The sequence below is a fragment of the Acanthaster planci genome, linkage group LG07, assembly GCF_054643075.1.
Source record: "Acanthaster planci isolate LZ-2023a linkage group LG07, COTS_SCS, whole genome shotgun sequence".
NCBI lineage: Eukaryota > Metazoa > Echinodermata > Asteroidea > Valvatida > Acanthasteridae > Acanthaster > Acanthaster planci.
Genome location: NC_141783.1, coordinates 3,703,626 through 3,725,570, shown reverse-complemented (window position 1 = coordinate 3,725,570; position 21,945 = coordinate 3,703,626). Strand labels below are relative to the sequence as shown.

The following is a 21,945-nucleotide window of genomic DNA, read 5'->3' as shown; positions in this document are numbered from 1 at the left end:
TGAATCTGTAACCAAACAGCTGGGTCGTAAATCCAGCGCCTGAGTGGTCAACCGGGGAATTTACTCCAGCAACCCAGCCTCGCGGCAATAAACTATTTGAAGCCCCAATGGGCCTAAAATGAATTAAGCCAATGAAATTGCACCTTTGTGTTTCAATAAACCAGATTCTAAATTATTGCTTTGCTATTGGAACCCATTTTTTTTAGGGTTATTTATTTTTCATGTGAATGAACATTGCATAAGCATAAGCCAAAATTTGAAGTCGGGCAAAGCACCGAACCTCAATATTGCACTGATATGTGCACCAAGAATTTCTAGATTTGTTTTGCACACTGCTATCGCACACTTCATTTCCTCTTTCTTACGCAATGTATTGTGTAAGTATGTGACAATATGCCAATGAGCAACCTTTTCCCATAAGTGTTATCCAACACTTACGAGAAAACTTGAAGCATTCAAACTCAGCAGTATCTTCCTAAATTTACACCAAGGCAAATGTGTCCTGACTTGTCCCGAAACGAATGTTCAATTTTGACATATTCAAAATTAAGAAATTCATTGCATGGATCCTTTAAGCTTTAAAAATACACAATGCAGCCCAAAACATCAGTTACCAATTACACCCCTTAACCCCCCCCCCGAAATTTAATCCTTCTTACCTATACTTACCTCCTTTCTCAGAACTCTCATCAGTGCTTCATAACCACCTACTCCTTTGGGGGAGGAGTTGAGTTCTTGAAGTAGGTGGTTATGAAGCACGGATGAGAGTTTTGAGAAAGGTAAGTATAGTAAGTGCCTCACTTGATCAGAAAATGTTAGGTGTCATGATTGGTCCTGAGGGTGATGCAGGTGGTACAGTTGTACATAAACACTGTAAGTATTATCTAAAATTTCCTCTGAAAAATCAGAAATAAAGATACACCACCTTTCCCCCCCCAACAAATTCATGTTAAAACGCTGGCTGAAAAGTAACTAATTACAAAGTAGGACAGCAGCTTTCAATAAATATGCAGATTTTTGCAATGCACCTAATCTTGAAAAGCTTCATGCCTTTACATGTGCAGTTGTGCACACCAACCACTGTTAGCAACTGAAAAACAATGCTTGCATTCAAAAAAGCTTCAAAGTTGAGGACAAGAAATACACCACAGTTGTGCATGTTGTCTTGCTGCTGCACCTGCAGAAGTTTGCGAGGAAAAAATTTGTAACTTACTAATTAATACCATAAAGTTCCACATGGTCAGAGCTATGAAAAGTTACAAATACTGTTACTTGATTTATTAAAGTCAAGCCTTATCTCATTTTAATACTAAATCTTCAGTCCACTTCATTGGGATCCATCGCATTTAAATTTTGAGGTAAGAAAAAGGGGTGCCAGCTGATCACAAGTCAGGAGTTAATTTCAGTCGTATGTAATAACTATTCCTTCAATAAATCAGATGCGTTGTTATTGCAACAACTGTTTAAGTAGTATTTATTCTTTTATTTTGACTTTTGCTTATTGGTTAATGAAATCAGGGGGAAACCAGTGTTCCACCAAGAATAAACCCCCAAATGATGAAACCCTTCAAGCTAGGCTCTAGGTTAGCAATGGATACTGCAGAAGCTCAAAGGTGAATGTATACTGCACCTTTGAAGTGCCCAAGCAATTATCGGCACATGAAATCAGTGCAAGTTAGGTTTTATTTTGGGGAATCAAGCAGTTCTCTCTAAAGTCCAGTGTCCTGAATCTGATGAGAAAGACTAGTCAAGTTGAGTTATTGCAGTGCTCAAAGTGGAGACTAGACCTCTACCAGTAAAGACTAATGTTAGATTGCCCATAAACTGAGACTGACCCACTGACCAAAATCATTGAAAAGGATGTTTTCGCTTTGAAAATGCAGGCCCCAGTAATCATCTGAATTGTTGGAAGAGGGGAAACAGTTGCCTCCAACAGAACCCTTGACACAACCTCTGAAAAGTGACTAACTTCACAACTTACATGTACTAAAGCATGTGACTAATTAATTCACTATGTTGCTGTAAATAAAAAATCGGGAAAAATTACAACCCCCATCTCTTTTACCTGATAAATGAAGAATAGGAAATCATCATACCTTAAGGGACATGCAAGCTTGGTAGTGACTCCTCCAACATCAGGGAGTTATTAGAAGCAGAACAAGCTACCAACTGGAGATATCTGTTTGGGCGTAAATATTAATTTAAATTAACATCATATTTGTATAATCACACTAGCATATATATCGATAGAGATATTGACAAATTGTGAGGTGTATGTCACAGAAACAAAATTACATGTATATTGCAAAGTGCCTTTTTCAGTTGTGTGAGTGGCCAGTTGAAATTAAAGCTGAATACAGCTAGCCGAAAGCTGAAAGTAAGAAATCCCCATACATTTGTCTGCAGCCGGTGTACAAACAAGCTGAAATTTGCGGTCAACATCTAAACAAACAAATGAAATCAGCGAAACAGCTGAATTTTCACAGTTCTGATATCAATTAAAATAACAAACATTTCAATTTCACAGATTTACACCATGACCACAACACACAGCAAAAAGAATTTCCTGGCAATAAAAACAAGACATATCAATCTATGGACAGAATGGAATTATGATGTTTTAAGTTATAAACAATTTGCAGTTGGGCATTTGGGCCAGTGTAATCAAAGAAAGTGTAATTATGGTCCATTTCTGGAAATAAATCAGCAAAATGAAATCTATACCATACCTGCAAACAAATCTGTGCAAATTGTGATATGTATCATAGCTGAGAAAACCTGGTAGAGAATCCAGAATCAGCAACCTTTAAAAACAAGTTGAAAAAAATATTGATTTATTAAAATTTCATGTTGTTACTTTTACCTATCTATTCATTTTTAAAGGAAATTGATTTTGCACTAAGTTTTATTGTGGAATATGAAAGTAAGCCAGAATGTGCTTCAATGAAATTTTTGGATAGCCAAAAAGTAAAACAAAACACGCGAAAACTCACATCTTGGCTTTCTCCTCAACTACCAGACTAATCCAATGATTTCTTGGACAAAAACAAAATTAAAAAACTAAAAATGTAATGTTCAATACGCAGAAAGAAGACAACTCAGTGCAACAAGAGACATGAAGTTATTCAAGGATAGTTTCTGAACATAAATAAATAAGGTACATGTATTCGTAAATAAAAGATTTATCCGTCAAATAGCATTAACAAATTACAAGCAGAAGGCCAGATTGAACAGGAGCAAGGTATGACAAGAGTTACTGGATAAGCAGACTACTACAGAACAAACTAATGTTGGCTGAAACAGAAACACTGGAATTTTAAAATGCACACATATTCCAAGTACAGAGGGTAGTTTGAGCATATAATACTTACGATGTACAAACAGGAGTTAATATAAGGGCAACATGTTGTAGGTTGACTGGGGAAATCCCAATGGCACGTAGATGTTTTCCTATCCAAGGAATTGCTTCCTCATCTTGGAGAATATGGAGCCAGCTGTTTGCCTGGAAAAGTTGGCCTACAAAATATGGACAGATGAAGGCATCTGGGTGTTTGTCATTGCTCATCAAGTGTCTGCATGGGGAATGTTTTAAATAGAAAAAATCATACAAATTTCCGGTAGTTTTGAAAAAAGCATGTGAATGATTAATAAGAAAATACCAAATACGGTCATACAGTCTGAAATGTATCTCAAGAGAAGACAAGCCAAAATAAACTAGGGAGTGAAAAAAATAAACTGGTCTTTGTTGAAGAACAAAGTGAGTAAAGATTTAAGTGGTTGAGTGCTGGGGAACTAACAAAAGGATGCACAGAAAGAACAAGAAATGGAACATGGTTTTGATTACCTCATGAAAAAGTCAATGGCATCACCAGAAAGGTCTTCCCCGTTCCTCACTCTATTGATGTCTCCAACAGATATTGTACACCCCTCAAGCTTGGCAACACTATCAGAAACAGTAATTCAAAAAGAATTCAATATCTCCCCTATTTATGTTCACTCAAACAGAGATATATGCCACAAACGAATTCAACAAACTTTCTATTATAGTTAACCTTGAGAACAAATAACAGAAATTATTCATGCAATCATTCAATCATGTGGATTTGCACCAAAAGAATTACATTCAGAACATAACTTGATGACAATGGCCATCATTCAATAGAAATTTTTCATTGTTTAAGAAGACTTTCTAAATAGTGGTTACAATATTTATACACATGATGCACAACATTTTTCAAAACTCAATGAGAATATTCAAAAAGGGCTCACACAAAGAGTATATGGTCACTGCTCAATCACATCGAGAGATATTCATACCTGGTAGAGCAATTTAAGGAGCAGCACTGAAACTTCATCTTCTCTGCTGCTGCATGGGATATGCCTGTGCACAGGCAGTGATACCACCCGTGACACACATCGCATTCAACCCAAGTGTCTAGGTGCAATACATCCGCTTGACACATGTTCACAGCCCCTAAGCATGCAGAACAGAAGCTCTCTGCAACACCTTCAAGATTGAATCTCTTCCTCTTATGTGCTTTGTGTCTTGACTGCGCACCTTCAAATTGTTGGGATAGAGAGGAAGAACATTAAAATGGTGCAGAATTACTACAATGTTTCTTAACCATAAGTGAAGGCATAAGTGGTTTTTAATTCTCTTAGTAAGGACAAACGTTCAAGACTGGTTAAGTGCAATGTTATTCCCTTCTAAATGCCTCCTGTATCATAACAAACAGGGTTCTTAGTCTAAATAGTTAATCCCATTCCTGAAAATATTCTTAGTATGAGATAAAAAATATTCATTGTTACATAACCTTCATTTCCATTGTGTGAACACTCCAAGGGAACCTATGCATTCCTCACTCTGCAAATAATCCCTTTTCAGCATGCGCGTTGCATGCTGCATGTCATAGCATACAAAAAATCTCAAACAATAAGTCGGTGCTGCAATTCAAATAAAACAATTCTGGTGCCTAAGAGTTTTTAAATATTTTGAAGAAGGCCTGGCACAGATTACCGAAATAGTTTAGAAAGAGCATGACATGCATGGACATGTACACAGGTCATCAGAACTGAACTGAAGAAAATGTGTCTTGCTCTACATATACATAATTTAGCAAATGTGGTAATATGTTGGGCATACAAAGTGCCCGTAAACATGTTGTTTACATTTTACAATTTTGAGACTTTTGAAAATGGAAATTTTTCAATAGTTCAATTTCCTGTATTCTAATTTTAAACTAAAAAAAACAGAAAGGAAATAACAGTAACAACAACAGCATTTCTCATAAAATTTAAAAGAGTAAAACCTTTAGGAGTATGCAATGATCGAATTTTTTCAAAGTTAGTATGTGGTGAAATTAAAACCTGCCAGTATTAAATTCAAAACAATAAAAGGAAGACACAAGGTACTAAAACACTATAAATTATTGGCAACAACAGTGTCTTAATATGCTCTACTTAAAGTATATAGTACTTGTAAATAGCAAATGACAGAATGCTACAGGGAAGAGCTTAAAAAGCAATTTTAAGACAGAAAAAAAACACAAAGAAAGAAAAAGAAGGAAAATCTGGATTCATAGTTAGTACTCACGACGTGGTACAAGAGGAATGAAGTGGTTCATGGCCCCAGTGGATCCTACTTTAACCCACATGACATGTAAGACTGGCAGGTCATCCTGCTCTTCACATCCACATGGGTTTAGAAGGGTATCATACCCTGGGGCATAGTCCTCTGAATGCTGCTGAATAAACACTCCTAGATACCCAGCAGCAAACAATACCTGCAGAATACCTGGAACAGTCAAAATATGATATTAAGCACGGGAATTTACAAACACACAGGGTTTAAATGCCACAAGTGTGGCAAAAGAATTGAAAAACTCTACAAACACAGTACAGCCCATACATTATTAATGTGCAAATGGCACACAAAAGATGTTTGGAACAAGTCCTGTAAATCTTGAAAAATTATGAAACATTTTATGAACATTGTTGACAGACAAGCAAATTGAAGACGGATGGGTGAAAGTTAACAAATGACACAGTTGTTGGAACTACACGTACATGCACAAGATAATATTCTACATTTCTCCATACATCTTCAGTGGTTTTCAAGCTTAATACCTGATGTAATCATTGTTGACAAAGAGGTGTCAATGACGTCAAAAATAAATAAGTGTAGGTACTGGTATGTTCTAATCGTGACACATGAAATTGAATTTCTATGTACATGTATTCTTATTTTTCATGCTTAATATTGAAGCTCAAATTTAAAAGGGTAGCTAGGCATTCAATTTAGCTTGTCATACATCTCGCTTGAACATGTTGAATACTACTCACGTATTAGACAAGACCTTCACGTGATGGAATGATTTAAATTTAGGAACCCATACTTTTCGGACATCAGCTGGTGCTGACAGGCTGCATGATATCATCACAGGCAAAAGTTCAGCAGGTAGAAGTTAATTAATGGACTATTTCTGAAGATTTGTCAAGTTCTGATAATATGTTATGTGCATTACCAGGAAAATAGACCAGTTGTAATTGTGTAGATGTGATTAGACTCATTTCCATCTTCAGACGTGTATTGTTTTATAGGTGACTGCTAAGAGTAGATAACTGTTCGCCACACTTTCTCCTACACAAGTACACGCAGTATATTCCTATGGTCCTGCATTATGCCTGAAAATTAACTTTCATAAACTTTCCTTTAATTGATAATGCATTCCTTTAAAACAATGCATACAAGCCAAATGAAAGACACTTCAGAGTACATTCTGAAACCAACCAAGTTTTCTAATGTACATGTAGGCCCCTACCTACAGCTTGAAAACATTAGTAATACCACAACCTACCAGAATAGGATTTCACTTGTGCTGTGGAGGCAGCTTGGTCCTGAATTGTATGTGCAATGATATCTTCCAGTTTGTCACAGCTGTGGGTGCAGGGTGAGGTCACATCATGTGCATAAAGCACAAGCATCATGCACACTGGTGCACTCTTGCAGGTACTGCATAACACAATGGATATTTACTTTTGTTCATTTCCAAAAAATCAAGAAGCACATATATTCCTTAAAAGTGATTGTGCTAATCTATATCCCCAAATAATCGTTACAGAGACAAATTGCTTTTCGTTGAGGTGCCAGTTAGTGTTCCAACGCAAAACGCAAAAAAGAACACAGTTCATGCCATTGATACAGTTATTTCACAGTTTTCATCTGTTATTGTACAAGGTATAAATGGACAATACTTGTGATTAATGCCACTGAATACTGCCAACAAAACAAAAATTAAAACCAGGAAAAAACTCATAGTGGACAAATAGCAACCTGCATGGCACATACCATAAACAGTGGCTGCCAGCTGCCAGAAGATTGTGCATTCCTCATTACCCCATGCCAACCCGTGGTGTTTCACCCCATGCCAACCCGTGGTGTTTCACCCCATGCCAACCCGTGGTGTTTCACCCCATGCCAACCCGTGGTGTTTCACCCCATGCCAACCCGTGGTGTTTCACCCCATGCCAACTCGTGGTGTTTCACCCCATGCCAACCCGTGGTGTTTCACCCCATGCCAACCCGTGGTGTTTCACCCCATGCCAACCCGTGGTGTTTCACCCCAGTACATAAACTTGTACATATACATGTACTTGTACGCGTGTATTCCGTTGCATGGTATCTACATCCCATGGTACCAGTGGCACCTTGCATTGAAGTATTTGGAATAAAATCCACGTACATTCTCTGAATTTGAAAGAATAAACATTTTTGAAACAGGACAGTTACCTTTCCAAATTCTTTAATTGATGTATTCTGCATGTACTTACATTTGAAATACTGCCATTGTAATTACATTTTGTGAAATTTTATAAAGGCCATATACTAACAAAGACAATTTAACAGCAAAACAATGTATACTATTATAACTAAAGTCAAACTTCAGCATTCAACTGAATCACTGCCAGGCTGCAAAAAACTAAACCGAAAAGGGCCTTTTACATGTTAAAATTTTACATGTTTTAAATATTTAGTTTAGACTTAAAAAGGGCGGAAGTTGATGGTACACCTATGTGGGTTGAAAGGTAAAATAGACGGTAGACCTAATGTTGTATGTGCCCTTTCCTAAGAGAACTTAGGAGAGTAAAGTGGTTTCACCATCAAGGACATTCCAATAGCAAAACGCACATGTAAACAAAGTATAAAATCATAGGGTCAATTTTGTAACTGTAACATAATTTACACATGGAGGAAAAGTACAAAAAATAAAAGTGTTGGGATCATCTTTGGGTTTTACAAACTGCACCTGAAAACATTGGAAGGTTGATGGACATCTGCAAGATCATGTTAGACTTGAAACAAGAAATGTGACAGGCTGCTCTACAGAAAGTTGTATTACACATACGCCCCCCTAAAAAGTCAACACATGAAATGAACTGCAGTTTTTAATAAAGTGGAACAAGGCATGACGTTACAAATCAAAATTTTACATTTGTCACAGCCACTCAATCTGGATCCTTACATAATAATGCATTAAACCCAGCAGACTCCTATATCACTTGGGGTGGAGGATACAACAAGCCTTCTTCAGGAAAATAGGATGCTCCAAGGATCACCTCTGTGGGGGCTAGTTTTACTATACTGCTCAAAGCAGCCAATACACGGAAGCTTAAATGACCATCCATATTACCATGTTACTAAGTTAATTTTTCATTGAAACAGAAACAATCACTAATTAACACTGCTTTCAAAGTAAAATTATCTCCTATACATTGAATTTAATAACATTTGGTGAAAACACTGATTTCAATGAAAAATGCCTCTCTGAAAATACAAAATTTAAAGATAACCCATCACAGAAATCAGCAAACGATTCATCCGCACAAACACAAATTTCAGTTGCAATGTATCTCTTAATTTCTCTGCAACTCTGAACCAAATACCAAGAATGAAATGATTATAACAGGCATGAGCATGAACAAAACTCTGAAGAGATCATTGAGAAGATCAGGGCCCTTCTCCCAGTAATCATTGAGTCGGTGGCCATTGAAGCTAGCAGAAGCAGTGAAGACGATACGAACTGGTGTACTTTTCTTATCGGAACGAATAACTGGATGGTGGGAAATGTAGTGGACCATCATAGGTTTCCATCTCTTCATTGCTCAGCTTTCTCGAGAACCCCTTTTGTTCCATCTCTTTCAACTGATCATCATAGAGTTGAGCGTTGTTCCCTTCTCTCTGTAGCTTCTTCTCTATGGACACCAGCTTTGCCATAGCTTATTTTCTGTTGTCCAGCAGCTCCTCTGGGTTCCTCTTCCATGGGTAGGGAACAAGCCATCTGTTGTCGACTTTTTCACATGACTCCCACATCTTGTTGAATTGCTGTTGGTCTTTGGGAGTTAGCTGCAGGTAGTTGGAAGGCTTACAGTTGCAGTTCTGAAGCTTGACACCCATTGCCTCAGTGGACCCAAACTCACTGAGGTCAGTCTTGCCGGTGACCTTTATGTGGAGCACGGTGGATGTTCTTGCAGTCATCTCATTAGGTGAGCCAAGGATCACCCATCAAAGTCGAGAATTTCTAAGGATGTAGCCATCTATTTGCTCTGTATGCATAGCAGGATGATCAACACCAAGCAGTATGTCGACCTCTCCACTCCCCCGTTCGATCCTCTTTCTCAGATGATTTTCGATCCTTTCTGTGCACTGCTGTGGTAATGGAGGTACTGTAGTTATCTCAGGGACTTCTACTGCGGACACCTTGTATGCTTTCTCTCGACAGTGGATCTTAATCTCATGCAGTTTGGTGACATGACTCTCAGTCACCCTGCCCAATGTTGTGATGTCTATGCTGATTGGTTTGCCTTTTCCTTGTAGACCAAGTTTTTCACTGCTGCTTCTCGGATTAGGGTTACACTTGCACAGCAGTCGACACGATGTTTCCAGTCATTTTCATGTTAAGTGCACCAATTTTGGTCGTCAGCAAGGGTAGGGCAACATCGGTGGGATCGGAATTTGCACTGCATGCCATCACTTGAGCAGTTGGTGTAGCTGGAGCAACAGGTTTTACTATGTTAAGAAGATGGTGGTGATGGGAGTCACACTGGGAACATTTCCTTTTTCTGCTGCAGGTGTTCATATTGTGCCCTCTGCCGGCTTTCTTTAGACAAGCAAACAAGCATGCTTGTCTTTCACCTTCTGCAGGGCGTTCTTCAGGAGTCGGCTTTAATAACGACGGACACTGGTCAGGCCAATGACTATCAGTCTCACACCCCTAGCACTTCTTCCATTTTCCTGTAGTGGCAGGTCGTCCTTTGGTCACATGTACTCTGGCTGGCTGCAACGTAATACTGGTACTTCTGATAGAAGCAGATGTTCTTCTTCTGGTTTTTTGTCTCATCCTCGAGAAATTTCAGTAGGCCTCAAAGAGAAGCCTCCTCCCCGTTTTGCATGTAACATTCGGGTAAGGGCCAGCATGTGGTTGTTGTTCAGGGGCACTGGATTTTGTTGGCTGCACTTCTTCAGAACTTGGTGGTTTCGACTAGGAAGGGACGGGTCAGCTTGTTGTTCAGGCACCACTACTTTCAGGTTGGATGTCAGACTCTGGGAGAGCCTTGGGAGGCGTCATCATCGTGCGGTACAGCTACATCTTTCACTGGCACATCTTTGGCGGATTCATCTTTCTGGGACTTTCTCACCTGGTTCAGATTCAGCTTTATTTTCATGAAGTCATCTAAGCAGGTCTGAATGTACTGTAGCGTGCCGCCGACCCTCACACTCGCCAGTGGTGTGCCCTCAGACAGACGCTCAGGATTAGGCCCTCCCGACGAGCGGTTATCGGGAAAACCCGGGGCGTACCTCCGTTTGGGAGAAATATACCCCCAGGCACCGCCATGAAATCCGCAGTCACCCACACTTTCTCACCCACTCTGGCTAATCAGTAGACGCGCAAATAATACACACCACCAGGGTTTTCTATGTGTGCAACTCTGATTTATTCACTCCTCCTTAGGTGTATCCTCTCTAGGCGTCTCATATAAAGGTGGCGGGAGACTTGAATGCAATGGAACCAACTCAACACTTGTTATTCCACTCACCAACTAGGCTGCGTACCTGTCTGGTAGCTCCGGCTGCCGCGGGGTCCCTCGGTCCGGCCGATTACACTAAAGTGACCCAGGAGTACAGGAGAGCGAGTTTGTGAGAGCTAGCTTGCGTGTGTACCAAGACTTGCGAGAGCTAATGTGCAACATGCAGAGCGCGACGTGCAGAAAAAAGCGCGACGTGCAGCGAGCGCTGCCTTATATACCACTAGCAACACACTCACTGGCTGCAGCGGCGCGGAGCCACCTCGCTGGGTACCAGCCCTAGACTGGCACCAGACCAATGTTTCGTTACAGTACTCTTCTTCCTGCTCGTACTCATCAGTATCTGCTATTTTTTCGCAGTATTCATGATGTCGGTCTTGAAGTTCAGATAAGGTAACTTCAAGCTTCTAAAATTCTGCAGTCAGCTCTTCTATGGAGTCTACTTGCAACATGTGTTGTTCCAACACCCTTTTTTGCTGGTTGAATCTAGTCTTACTGGTACGGCATTTTAATTTCCTCTCATCCATCTTGGCCTCGGTGTAGGTACGTAGAGTAAATTGAATTGTGGAAGGTTCAAGTGGAATTGAGGACTCAGCTTTTTGTATCCGGCCCTTAATGTATGGTGACTTTATTGAAAAATCAGCATTCAATTCTGCAATGAACAAAATTAAACAAGCTGTTTTGAATATTCAGTAACAGGTGTGTACAAGTCTATAAATATTACATGTGTACATGTGCATGTAGTCGGGAAAGCAGGCTTGCAAATTTGCTAGTTAAAACGCATAAAAAATACATGTATCCGAAAAATGCAAACAGTAAGGTGATTTTAAGAAATTACATAAAATTCTTTAGCCTTCGGTAGATGCAATTCTGAAACATAGAACTTACTACTGTCACCGGATGCAAGTTAACTTTAACAGCTTAGAAAACTCTGGTTATGTCAGTTCCATGAGCCTGGAATATGCAGTTCTTTGGTTGATCCTGTAATTACATGTATAACAAATTGAACCTTGGAATTAAACTACAGATGCATGCACACTCATATAAACTGTGGCAAACATGTTTGAATCTAATACAATCCAAAACCAGTCGGCAATCAATCTGATAATTAACCTCAGTAGATATTAAAACTTGGCTCGAAAGCACAAGAACTCTGCTGAACTGTCAATGCGTTTACACAGTATAAACTTACATGACACTGATTTTCATGGCTTTCCGCAGTATGACCTATGACCTTCGGGCACACATGTACGTGCGTCTTGCATGTGAACTAAATCATCTTTACGTTACCAGAACTATGTTTCAAAAATCCTTTTTACTACAAGTTCGTGATGCACAACGTTACTTAAACAACTACTAAATGATTTTGGGACACTTACCAATCAACAACAATCAGTAACTTGCTCAGTTTCAGTTTTACAAACGTGAAAAATTGCTAATGTTTCACCCAGGTAAGCCTCAGTATCGGTGAAGTTTCTGACGAGTTGATGAATGTAGACAAATATTAAAGTGCCCTCAGTCGTTTCTTTTTGGTAACTAATCTTTATCGAAACAGCATGGGTATCTGTTGTATATTAGCCTATTAAACGAACTTATGAAATGGAACGCAAGGCACTTCTGCTCAGTCAGAACTCTTCTCATGTATTCATGTAACAACCTCCATCTTACATTACGTCATTCATTTTCCATGTCAACCCAAAGCGGGTGCTATGCAAACTTGTGGACACAACAGTATCTCAAATAATTGCATCATTTCGAATATTTACAATTTGACAGTATGGATTCAAATCGTTGAATCAGCCCAACAGGTTTCTCGGCTATAATTCACAATCTACAATGTAATTAGCTCGTGGCTCTAGCCAGCAAGTAACCGAATCAAGTACCATCTTTAAACAGTTTGATCAGTACTCATTACTGCATCTACAATTATACAGCACAACCAGTAATTTATACAATAGATAAATGTACTACAGGCATGGCTGAGATGAGGCACGGGGCACAAATGCATGAAGATAGAAAATAAACTTACAGAATTTGTCAGGATATCCACATGTTTCAGAAGTGGCATTCATACATGTACATGCAACAGAAACAAATCAAAACATAGTTGCCTTTGCCAACACCCAGTCGCAAATCCTCGACAGGCAATAGTGGGCTCTAGTTTTTATACAGAGTGCCCAACCTAGTTTTCAAAAGAAGGAATGTAAGGGAGTGGCCCTCATTTTCTGGTGATACAAAATAATTCAAATGTAAATGACTGATCTACAGACTGCACACTGAGCTCTGCTCAAGCGTATCCAACTTAACAAAAGAGTCCTAGTTATAGAAAAGAACAAGCCAAATTCTCAGCATGCAATGAGCCATGAGCAAACACAGAAAAGGTATTCTAATTAGACATCAAAAAAGCTTTTCGTTACAATACCAACATCTTCCCCATGTTACATTGTTGGCTCTTAACAAACTTCTGTCTTCATAATTCAATCTATTCATGTTGTGATTCTGGAATGTCAAAAAAACATGTACTTCCGAGGTGATCATATAGGATATCTTCAATGCTCCATTTTAAAAATTATATTACCCAAACCATAGAAGAAATAACCACATTCATGATTATGCTTGGAAGATCAGATCATTGAGATGGTTGATAAACATGTATAATATTACTTTGAGACATTTTACAAATGGATCTACAAACAACGTAATTATATGCAACAACTTAATTCACTGCTGAACAAAATCTTCACGTTTCGATGAGCTTTACCGTACTAGTTGCAGACAGTGTACATTACCATCCAAAAAAGAAACTTGATTACAGCATGACACAATCACCTAATTAAACCTTGAAATAGCCAAATCACAGCTGAGCGGAATTCAGAATTCAGGTTGCAGCACTCAAACTCCAAGTCTGATGACTTATCCAGGGATAAGCCAGTGCATTGGCAGTGAAACTTACACGTTCATGTACTTTGGCATTTGGAACACTGCACCCAAGAGTCCATTACCGAAGTCGGAGTGTTGCAGAGCCAATCCACTCAGAAATAAGGAGGGGGAACAGCTACATGTAGTTCCAATATACAAATTTTATTAGGTTGTGTGAGGGGTATTATTAAAAACCAACAGTCAACAGGGATGATGAAAAACTGTCTGAAATATAAAGAAAATAAACAGACAGTAAATTACCTGAAATTTTGTTTCCTTATTACAAGTTAAATTGTTCCGAACAGGGATTCCTTTTTTTTGTAATGTTTACCACATTACCCAAATTAGCAGGAATGGTCCATGTATTCATAAAAAGAATATTATTTACTATTTGATTACAAACATAAAACACATTATGTACAAAATAATATTTTACCATTGACAATACACTTCTGGTTCCCATATAAGAGTTATTCGACTGTTACTTTTATCTAAGTTAATTTGTTTTTGCAATCTCACCAAAATCAACAAGGAAATGGAACGTCCTCGAGAAAACAACTCAGAATATATGTCTGGAATTACCCACTCTTGAAAGTCCATGCAAGGATAAAAACTAGCCACGGTAAATATAATGAAGGTTTCATTTCCCCATTGTTTAATAATTCTAGTTATTATAGAACAGATTATGCCTGGATGTTCCCTGCTACATTAACACTTGCTGTAGAGTCAATTTTACAGGATTCACCTGACCTCACATAAGAAACGAATTTCTAATTATGGACAATGAAATTATAAGGTTATGTACAATCGATCATCCATTGCCGTGAGATAATTCTTCAAGTTCATACAAATAATTATATGTATTATAATTGAATGAGAAGCAGATCCTACAAACCTGTGTACTGGTACAGCATTGAAACATCATTTACCAAACAAAGTGTACCCGCAAGTACAGTATGTTTATTTAAAAATCAGAAACATTAATCATTTGTTTCTGACCAAGCTAGTTAGGTCTTTTCATACATGTACATGTACATGCTGCAAAATGTTGACTAATAATCCTACTGGATGATTTAACACCAAGTAAACACAAAATACCAGAAATTGTTCATTTTTATCAGTTAAATCATTCCAGGCTTTATTTAACTGATTAAAGTTTTTTAATTTTTATCAGCTAAATCAAGCCATTCTGCTATTGTGTGTTTACATGGTGTGAAATTAATCATTAAATGGTTAATTTTCAACAAACTCCTAACTGCAATGTAAAATGCTTGAGATATTTTTAATCAAAAGATTGGACATACTTCGATGAGTTACATACTTCCAGTAGTTCTGATGTACAGTGCAAAACTGTACCGCATTTTATACCATAGGCTCAAACCTAAAGGAATCCTGTGGTTCATCCAGGGTTATCAAAAGCTCATTTCAGCAGATTTCATGTTGTATGGTAATTTCTACTTCAATAGCAGAGTTTGCAGACTTTGGTCTGACGGAGTCATACAGCTGTCTGGTATACAGCTGTCTGGTAATTTGTTCGTTTGATGTGTAGAAGCAAACTGTCCCAATTTGGAGGCAGGGCACTGTCATTTTGACCAAGGAGAAAACAGTTGAATTGAGCATCATTAATACTCTGGTATTGCTTCTGTCCATACACATCACAGACAAATTCTTCAATTTGCTTTCTTAGCTGCTCTGTGACTTCCCATTCTGCTCCTAGCTGGGTGAACGCAAATATATATCTCTCCTTGCTCAGCAAGACCTTCACAAACTTATTCTTTCCTTTACTTCGAAAAGAACTTACAATATCACAACCAGAAAAGGAATGAAGTCCGATGAGAGCCTGGGCTACATTGTCTCCCAATTATCAACCAATTTATGTACATATATACACAAGCATTAAATACAAGCGTGGCTTACCTTTGTTTTTTTTTTCTGCCTTGCGGTACTGGAAGGTCACATTGATTGCAGACATCATCCTGTAGATTAAAGTAGTATTCTGTGTTTGTGTTATATATACATATATATTTTAAAAAGGCTTCCTTTGTTGATTTACTTTATATGGTTTTGTGAATATTCAGTGCAGTGCGTGCGTGGGGAATATAAAAGTGTATGTGGGGTGTGACTGGATCCACTCTCTCTAGAGCTTATCACTGGACACGTCTATGTCCCTCTCTGCCACTTATACTGTGCTGCATACCGAGTGCACAGATCCAGGTGTTTTACACACTTCCATTGCAACTGGACCATGGCGATATCAGATGCCGTGTAGTGCAGCATTGCAAGCGGTTACTTTGCTTGGGCATTCAGGCTCAACTAATCATTTGCTGGTTCCAAATGACTGTCCATGGACCAACTAAGTCTTGCTGTTAACCGTGAATTGGGTCATTATAAATGTCAAATTGTTTGTGATCAATCTATTTCCGTCATATTCATCAATCGAGTAGACGTGTTCTGGTATTTGCATGTAGTATTTCATACTCTTGTGATACTCAGCTATACATGTACATGTATTTTGAACCAGGGGTATTATCAGTGGGTATTGATGCTGCATTTGAAATTTCAGATAATATTTCTATTTCTAAAGTTTCAGCACTAAGAGGCTCTTCGTCCATTTTGATGAGTGGCTGTCTGAGGTTGATCCAGTGGAAATGCAAGTGATATCAAGACCTGATTCCTTGAGCTGCATGAAAGGTGGAATAGGATCCCTTAATCCCAGCTGGGTGGCCCAAGCCAGAATTGTATTAAAGTACATTGAGTTCTGCGGCCAAGTACCTTCACAATGATTCAGTGGCGCACAAGAATAAACCTTGAGATAAGTGGTGCACAAGTGTAATTCTTACATTAAGCCATGCACAAGTTTAATTTTTCAAAAGTGGTGCACAATTAATATTCTTACATTGAAGTGGCACAAGGGTAACCATGCAAATGTCTGGTGCACAGGGGTCAGCATGCAAAAAATTACCAAAAAAATTTACAAATAAGAGTGACTGCCAATACTCAATGTGACCACCTGCCCTGACAGTGAACAAATGGCCATGACTCCACTTCTGAATACACTTCTTATGCCCAACATCTTTCTTATAGGATGTTGGGTTGTCTGCCTCGCAGTTGGCCGTTATGGTCGACATTTGTTCGCAGTTGTCTCCACAAACTGTGCAGTTCCTGTGTTTGGATTGTATGCAACTAAATTACCAAATCATAGTAAGCCTTAAGGCAAACATCCTACCAACTACTGTACATGTATTTCAGTTTGATCCCTGTTTGTAAAGCAGACCCTGTAGTTATTTTAAGTATTTCTTCAGGCTTACAGCATTTAACAAAGGAATGTATTTAAACATGACCAAAACATACAGTATCAATATTTTGGACTGCGGTTTTTAACAATAGAACATGTACAAAAAAGTACTGAACTTCTCTGATATTCATTTCTTTGCCAACGCAATAGCAGGTAAGAAAACGAGATCATCAAAACATCCTACTGATTTAGATGTATTTAAAGGGGATGGGCCCTGCAGAGTTAAATTTAGTTATAAGGTACAGATGTAGTTTTCAACTACCTTATATACTATAAGTTTGGATTAACCCATCTTTCATGTCATTATAATCAACAAAAATTGGCGTTTTTCTGGGTGCTTTTTTCTGTCTCCGCCGGGCTCTGCGCAAAAACTTATTGAAATCGGTCAATGAGGGCAACAGACAATCTAGGCAAAAGTGTAATGTCATTGGACGGACTTGACTTTCCAGACAGAAATCCATAGCTCTGGCAAGAAAGTTGATCAGTCAGCGCAAGAATACTATTTCTCTGCACTGGCAAGTACTCAGGTACGTACATGTAACTCACACATGTCAAGTTCACAACATTTGGTCTTGTTTCAGATGCCCTTCTCTGAACACGGGGCAGAGCTATTGGACAACTAATTTGACACGTTTCGTTCATTTCAGTTTGCATCACGTCGTATACATGTAATAATTTCTATACTGAATTGTAAATTTCGAAAGAATGCTGATAATCTGTGTTGTCGGTGGCTGTTGTGGCAATCAAAACAATTCCCTGGGAGCAGTAATGTAGATTCAGAGCAGTTTTGTTGTCGATCCTCTGGGTCACCGCCATGCCCGTGGCCAACAGCCTCGAGTTGCAAAATCTCTTTCTGAGTGTATTGGTTCGAACTGACCAGGCCATATTTCTTGTGCCTCATCAGCTCCTTCAATGTCGTTTTCTTTGTCAAATGGACATGACAACTGATTGCTGGTGATCAGAAAAAAGCATTAATGCTGGAATTATCGGCGCTTGAGTTTGACATGATTGCAAAGTCCAACGCTAACACTTCTACATAATGTACATGTACTGTACATGTCTACGCATCATTACATAACAGTAAACAGTTGCTGGATAAAAGACTCTGTCCTATGGCGTCACGATTCTTTGGAATTTCTTTGGACAACTTTCAATACCTGACAGCTGTTGTAGCTTTTGCTTCCAGAATGGAGTGAAATAGGGTCGTGAAAACTATATTTTTTAACATATTTCCACACATTTTGAAATTATTCAGATGTGTTTCTTGCTATATATATACTTGTTTTATGTGCTGATGCATGTTTATAAAAGAAATCTTCACACCAAAGATTATCCCCTTTAAGCAGTAGTGTTACTGCTCCAATTAATTGCAAGTTGAATTAAGTTTTGGGGGACACATCTACATGTACTATAAGGTTTATGCTTTGTGTAACTTTGATGACTGTACTGACATACGTACATGTAGTGTTGGCCTGCATTTACCGTACATCTACAGGTATCTGGCATGATGATACACGTAGGGCCCACTCGCACCATGCCACTGTGATCTTAGACTGGTCCTCGTCCTTATTGATCTATTCATAAGCTGTGAGACGTCTGGGCACCATGCATGGAATGGGGACCTGCGTGATCTCCATGGTGCAGAGCTGGAGCCAGAGTACTTTAGAATTCATTATGGAGCACAAGGGTGCAGGCAGTTTCATAAATGATTATAAATAGATTTATTCCAGGACACTTGTTGGCAAGGAAAAACTAACAGAAGAATCCCACCAGAAAGTGATTGCAAAATATTTTAAATTAACAATGGACTTACTCGGTCCAACAGATTAATGCACACCATCTGAAAAGCTCTTCTACATACATGAATGCACAGTTCCACTCCCCCTCCCACAAAATAAATATCCACAAAAAGACAAAAATGCAATCCTAAGCCACCGATGCACTGATGATGCATTCTTTTAATTGCCATTCATCTGGTAACGTCAAAAGCATACACAAACAACTGTTTCCAACTTCAATAATAACATTGATTACCTTTGGCCTTGCAATTTGCATGACAGTTGCGATGCTCATAAGGCTCCTTTCTCCTCAGCTTTTCAACTTCAGCGAGAACTTTATCTTTGTCACTGTCAACTTTCACCATGTTGAACATGTCCAGATGGCCATGTTCTCGCATTTTGTTCTCCAACTCGCCATTGAAGAATGCAGAAGACACATTCTTCGCAGAGAGACCTTTGATGTAAATTTTACAATAGCACTGATTCTTGCTTACAACATTGCACCACAACTAAATCGTAACTGTTGAAACAATTGACAAAGATTTTATTCAATGTATATTGCTTAGGTATTCCTTCTTGTACCTGTGTGTCTTGTCAATTTGAAGGTACCATTATAGGACTCAGAAAATCCAGAAAAGCTGACCCATGAGTGGTTTCTGTTAAAAACAGAGGAAAAAAAATGGTTTAACTAACAGAGGGAGGCAGGTACTTGACTTTTTGATTTACACACTGTACCGAGGGCGGTCCACTGCAACAGTAAAAAATGGGCTTCAACAATTAAAACATTTACCACATTTCTACTACACAATAATTCTAAATTCGCACCACATGAAATTGTGCTTCATAATTCACATTTATCATTACCAGTAGTTTGCCAATACATGTAGCAATGCTCTACCTTCCATAGTAGGCCAGTGATGTCATAAATGGCCATGCAAAATAATTTTGATCGGATGCTGATCAAATTCACACTCATGCATGATCAGAGGCAACACCAGAGGGAATAGTTATTTAGCAAGGCGTGCAGGTGTAGCACTCTACCACACAACAAGTGCATTGTACATGAGGGTACATTTACGTGTCCGAACTCAAACCAAAGTTCAGAAAAAAATTCCAAACTGTGTATTAAACAGAACCGAACCAAACCTTCACTTCTGGCACCTGCCAGGTAGGTGCAGCACTAAGGCATACACAAATCAAATAAACATGCACAATCCACATTGGCGAGTGACGCATACATGTACATGTATAGAATAGAGTCATGACACAACTTATTGAAAACATGTTCACAGTAAGTTTGTACATGTTCATGAGTTCCACACATCTAGACCCCTTGATAATGTGCCCAAATTCCAAACATACAATGAGGCTGTTATGCCCCACCTACATATACAGCATCAATCCCAACTACCTACAATGTACATGTATAGTTTGGCCTGTTTAACCTACATATAGATTGCTAAAGTCGGGCAGGCCAAACTACAACACAGAGGTCTAGAGAGCATGTATGTGTTGCGCCCCAACTATAGCATCAGTCCCAACTATTATTAGGCCCTGTCACAAGTCAGTGATAGTTTACGTCAACTGTTTGATTAATTTAAAGACACAAACTGTATGCTGCCAAGTTGGCAAAATTTCCTTATATGCCCTGTTATGCAAAGTAAGGTGTGGTCCTGTATGGTTCACACCCGCATGGGTAAATGCCAGGCATGGGGCCCTGAATAGTGTTTTATAGTGCCTGCTCACTGAGGCGTTGTCCAGCAGGGGTAACCTTAAATACTTGGGAGTGGTTCTGCGTGACATACACTGACAGGCCTGTGGTGCGATAGCACAAGTTTGAGCGATAGCTCTGAAGCCAGAATTTTATTAAGCCTTGAACCTTGTTGATGTGGATTGGAAATCCTGTGTTGGCGGTAGCCATAAGTTGAGAGAGTGATTTGCTGCCCCAAATTTTCAGGAGAAAAGTTTAAAGAGAAAAGGCAGTGTGCTGTAAGACCTCAGGAGCCAGTATATACTGTAAGTGTTCTTTTTAATTATTTTCTAATATTTAGTCATTATTTTTTGGTCTGGTATATGTAAGTGTTATTACTGTATATATCTGTGACAATGGGGAGTTCAAAAGCCAATTTTAGCGACCGTTTTAATAATGTAGTTTCTCCTTTTGCGTATGGAAAATTAGTAATTTGGTTAAATGGTGCACAAATGTTTGCCGTAAGATGTACATGTGTATTAGCGAACGTGGGTATGATTATTCAATATATCAGGGCTCCTTAATACGGAGTCGGAGCCGGATAGGGACAGCAAGTCTGCCGGAGGGGGACGCAGCTACCTACCTGCCTGTTGGTCTAGTTAGTCAAACCCCGACTCACCTGCATCATCCTCGATGGATCGGCTGAGAGACATGTAAGTAACATCGGCGCATCGGACAAGTGACTAACTTTCCCTTTGAACAGTCCGAATTTGGGCTAGTGGTAATTATTAACCAGCCCACCAGCCTTCTAGTTTCTATAAAACCCATGTTTTTAAACTGTTAATCTTCTGTATTTTGCTCCCCCTTCATCAAATTGTTTTTGTGCCTTGTATATTTGTAAATAAATTAGTTTCCGTTGAATTTTAAAGTTAAATTATCTGTTTGAGTGTACTGTGTAATTTACCGTGCACACATTGCATGTCAGAGGGTAGGGGGGACCCAGGCTTGTAACAGGCCCATCCCAAATAAAGTGCTACAGTTGGGCCGGCCAGACTACAGCAGAGAGGTCCTGTGTGCATGATGTGCCCAGCATGTGCCAAAGTCATATTGCTTACAAATGTCATGTCATCGGTCATAGGACTAGATGAACAGATAAAGTGCCACATTTTAGATGAATTGTG

At 38.9% G+C, this 21,945-nt stretch overlaps 3 protein-coding genes across 4 annotated transcripts in view; all 3 read right to left on the bottom strand.

The window, feature by feature from the left end:
- Positions 1-21,945, bottom strand: part of LOC147798553 (uncharacterized) — a 74,858-nt gene that overhangs the window by 33,390 nt on the left and 19,523 nt on the right. The gene's annotated exons all lie outside the window — the stretch shown is intronic.
- Positions 3,368-7,164, bottom strand: LOC147798554 (uncharacterized). Its single transcript, XM_087139197.1, has 5 exons — positions 6,858-7,164; positions 5,594-5,794; positions 4,318-4,558; positions 3,845-3,943; positions 3,368-3,572 (listed from the first exon to the last, which is right to left on the bottom strand). Exons 1-5 carry the CDS (start codon positions 6,985-6,987, stop codon positions 3,368-3,370), a joined length of 876 nt encoding a protein of 291 aa, XP_086995323.1. The 5' UTR covers positions 6,988-7,164.
- Positions 15,146-20,685, bottom strand: LOC110990737 (uncharacterized). The gene is made up of 5 exons (XM_087138803.1): positions 20,524-20,685; positions 19,657-19,730; positions 19,331-19,528; positions 15,919-15,977; positions 15,146-15,581 (listed from the first exon to the last, which is right to left on the bottom strand). Exons 1-4 carry the CDS (start codon positions 20,577-20,579, stop codon positions 15,973-15,975), a joined length of 333 nt encoding a protein of 110 aa, XP_086994929.1. The 5' UTR covers positions 20,580-20,685; the 3' UTR covers positions 15,146-15,581; positions 15,919-15,972.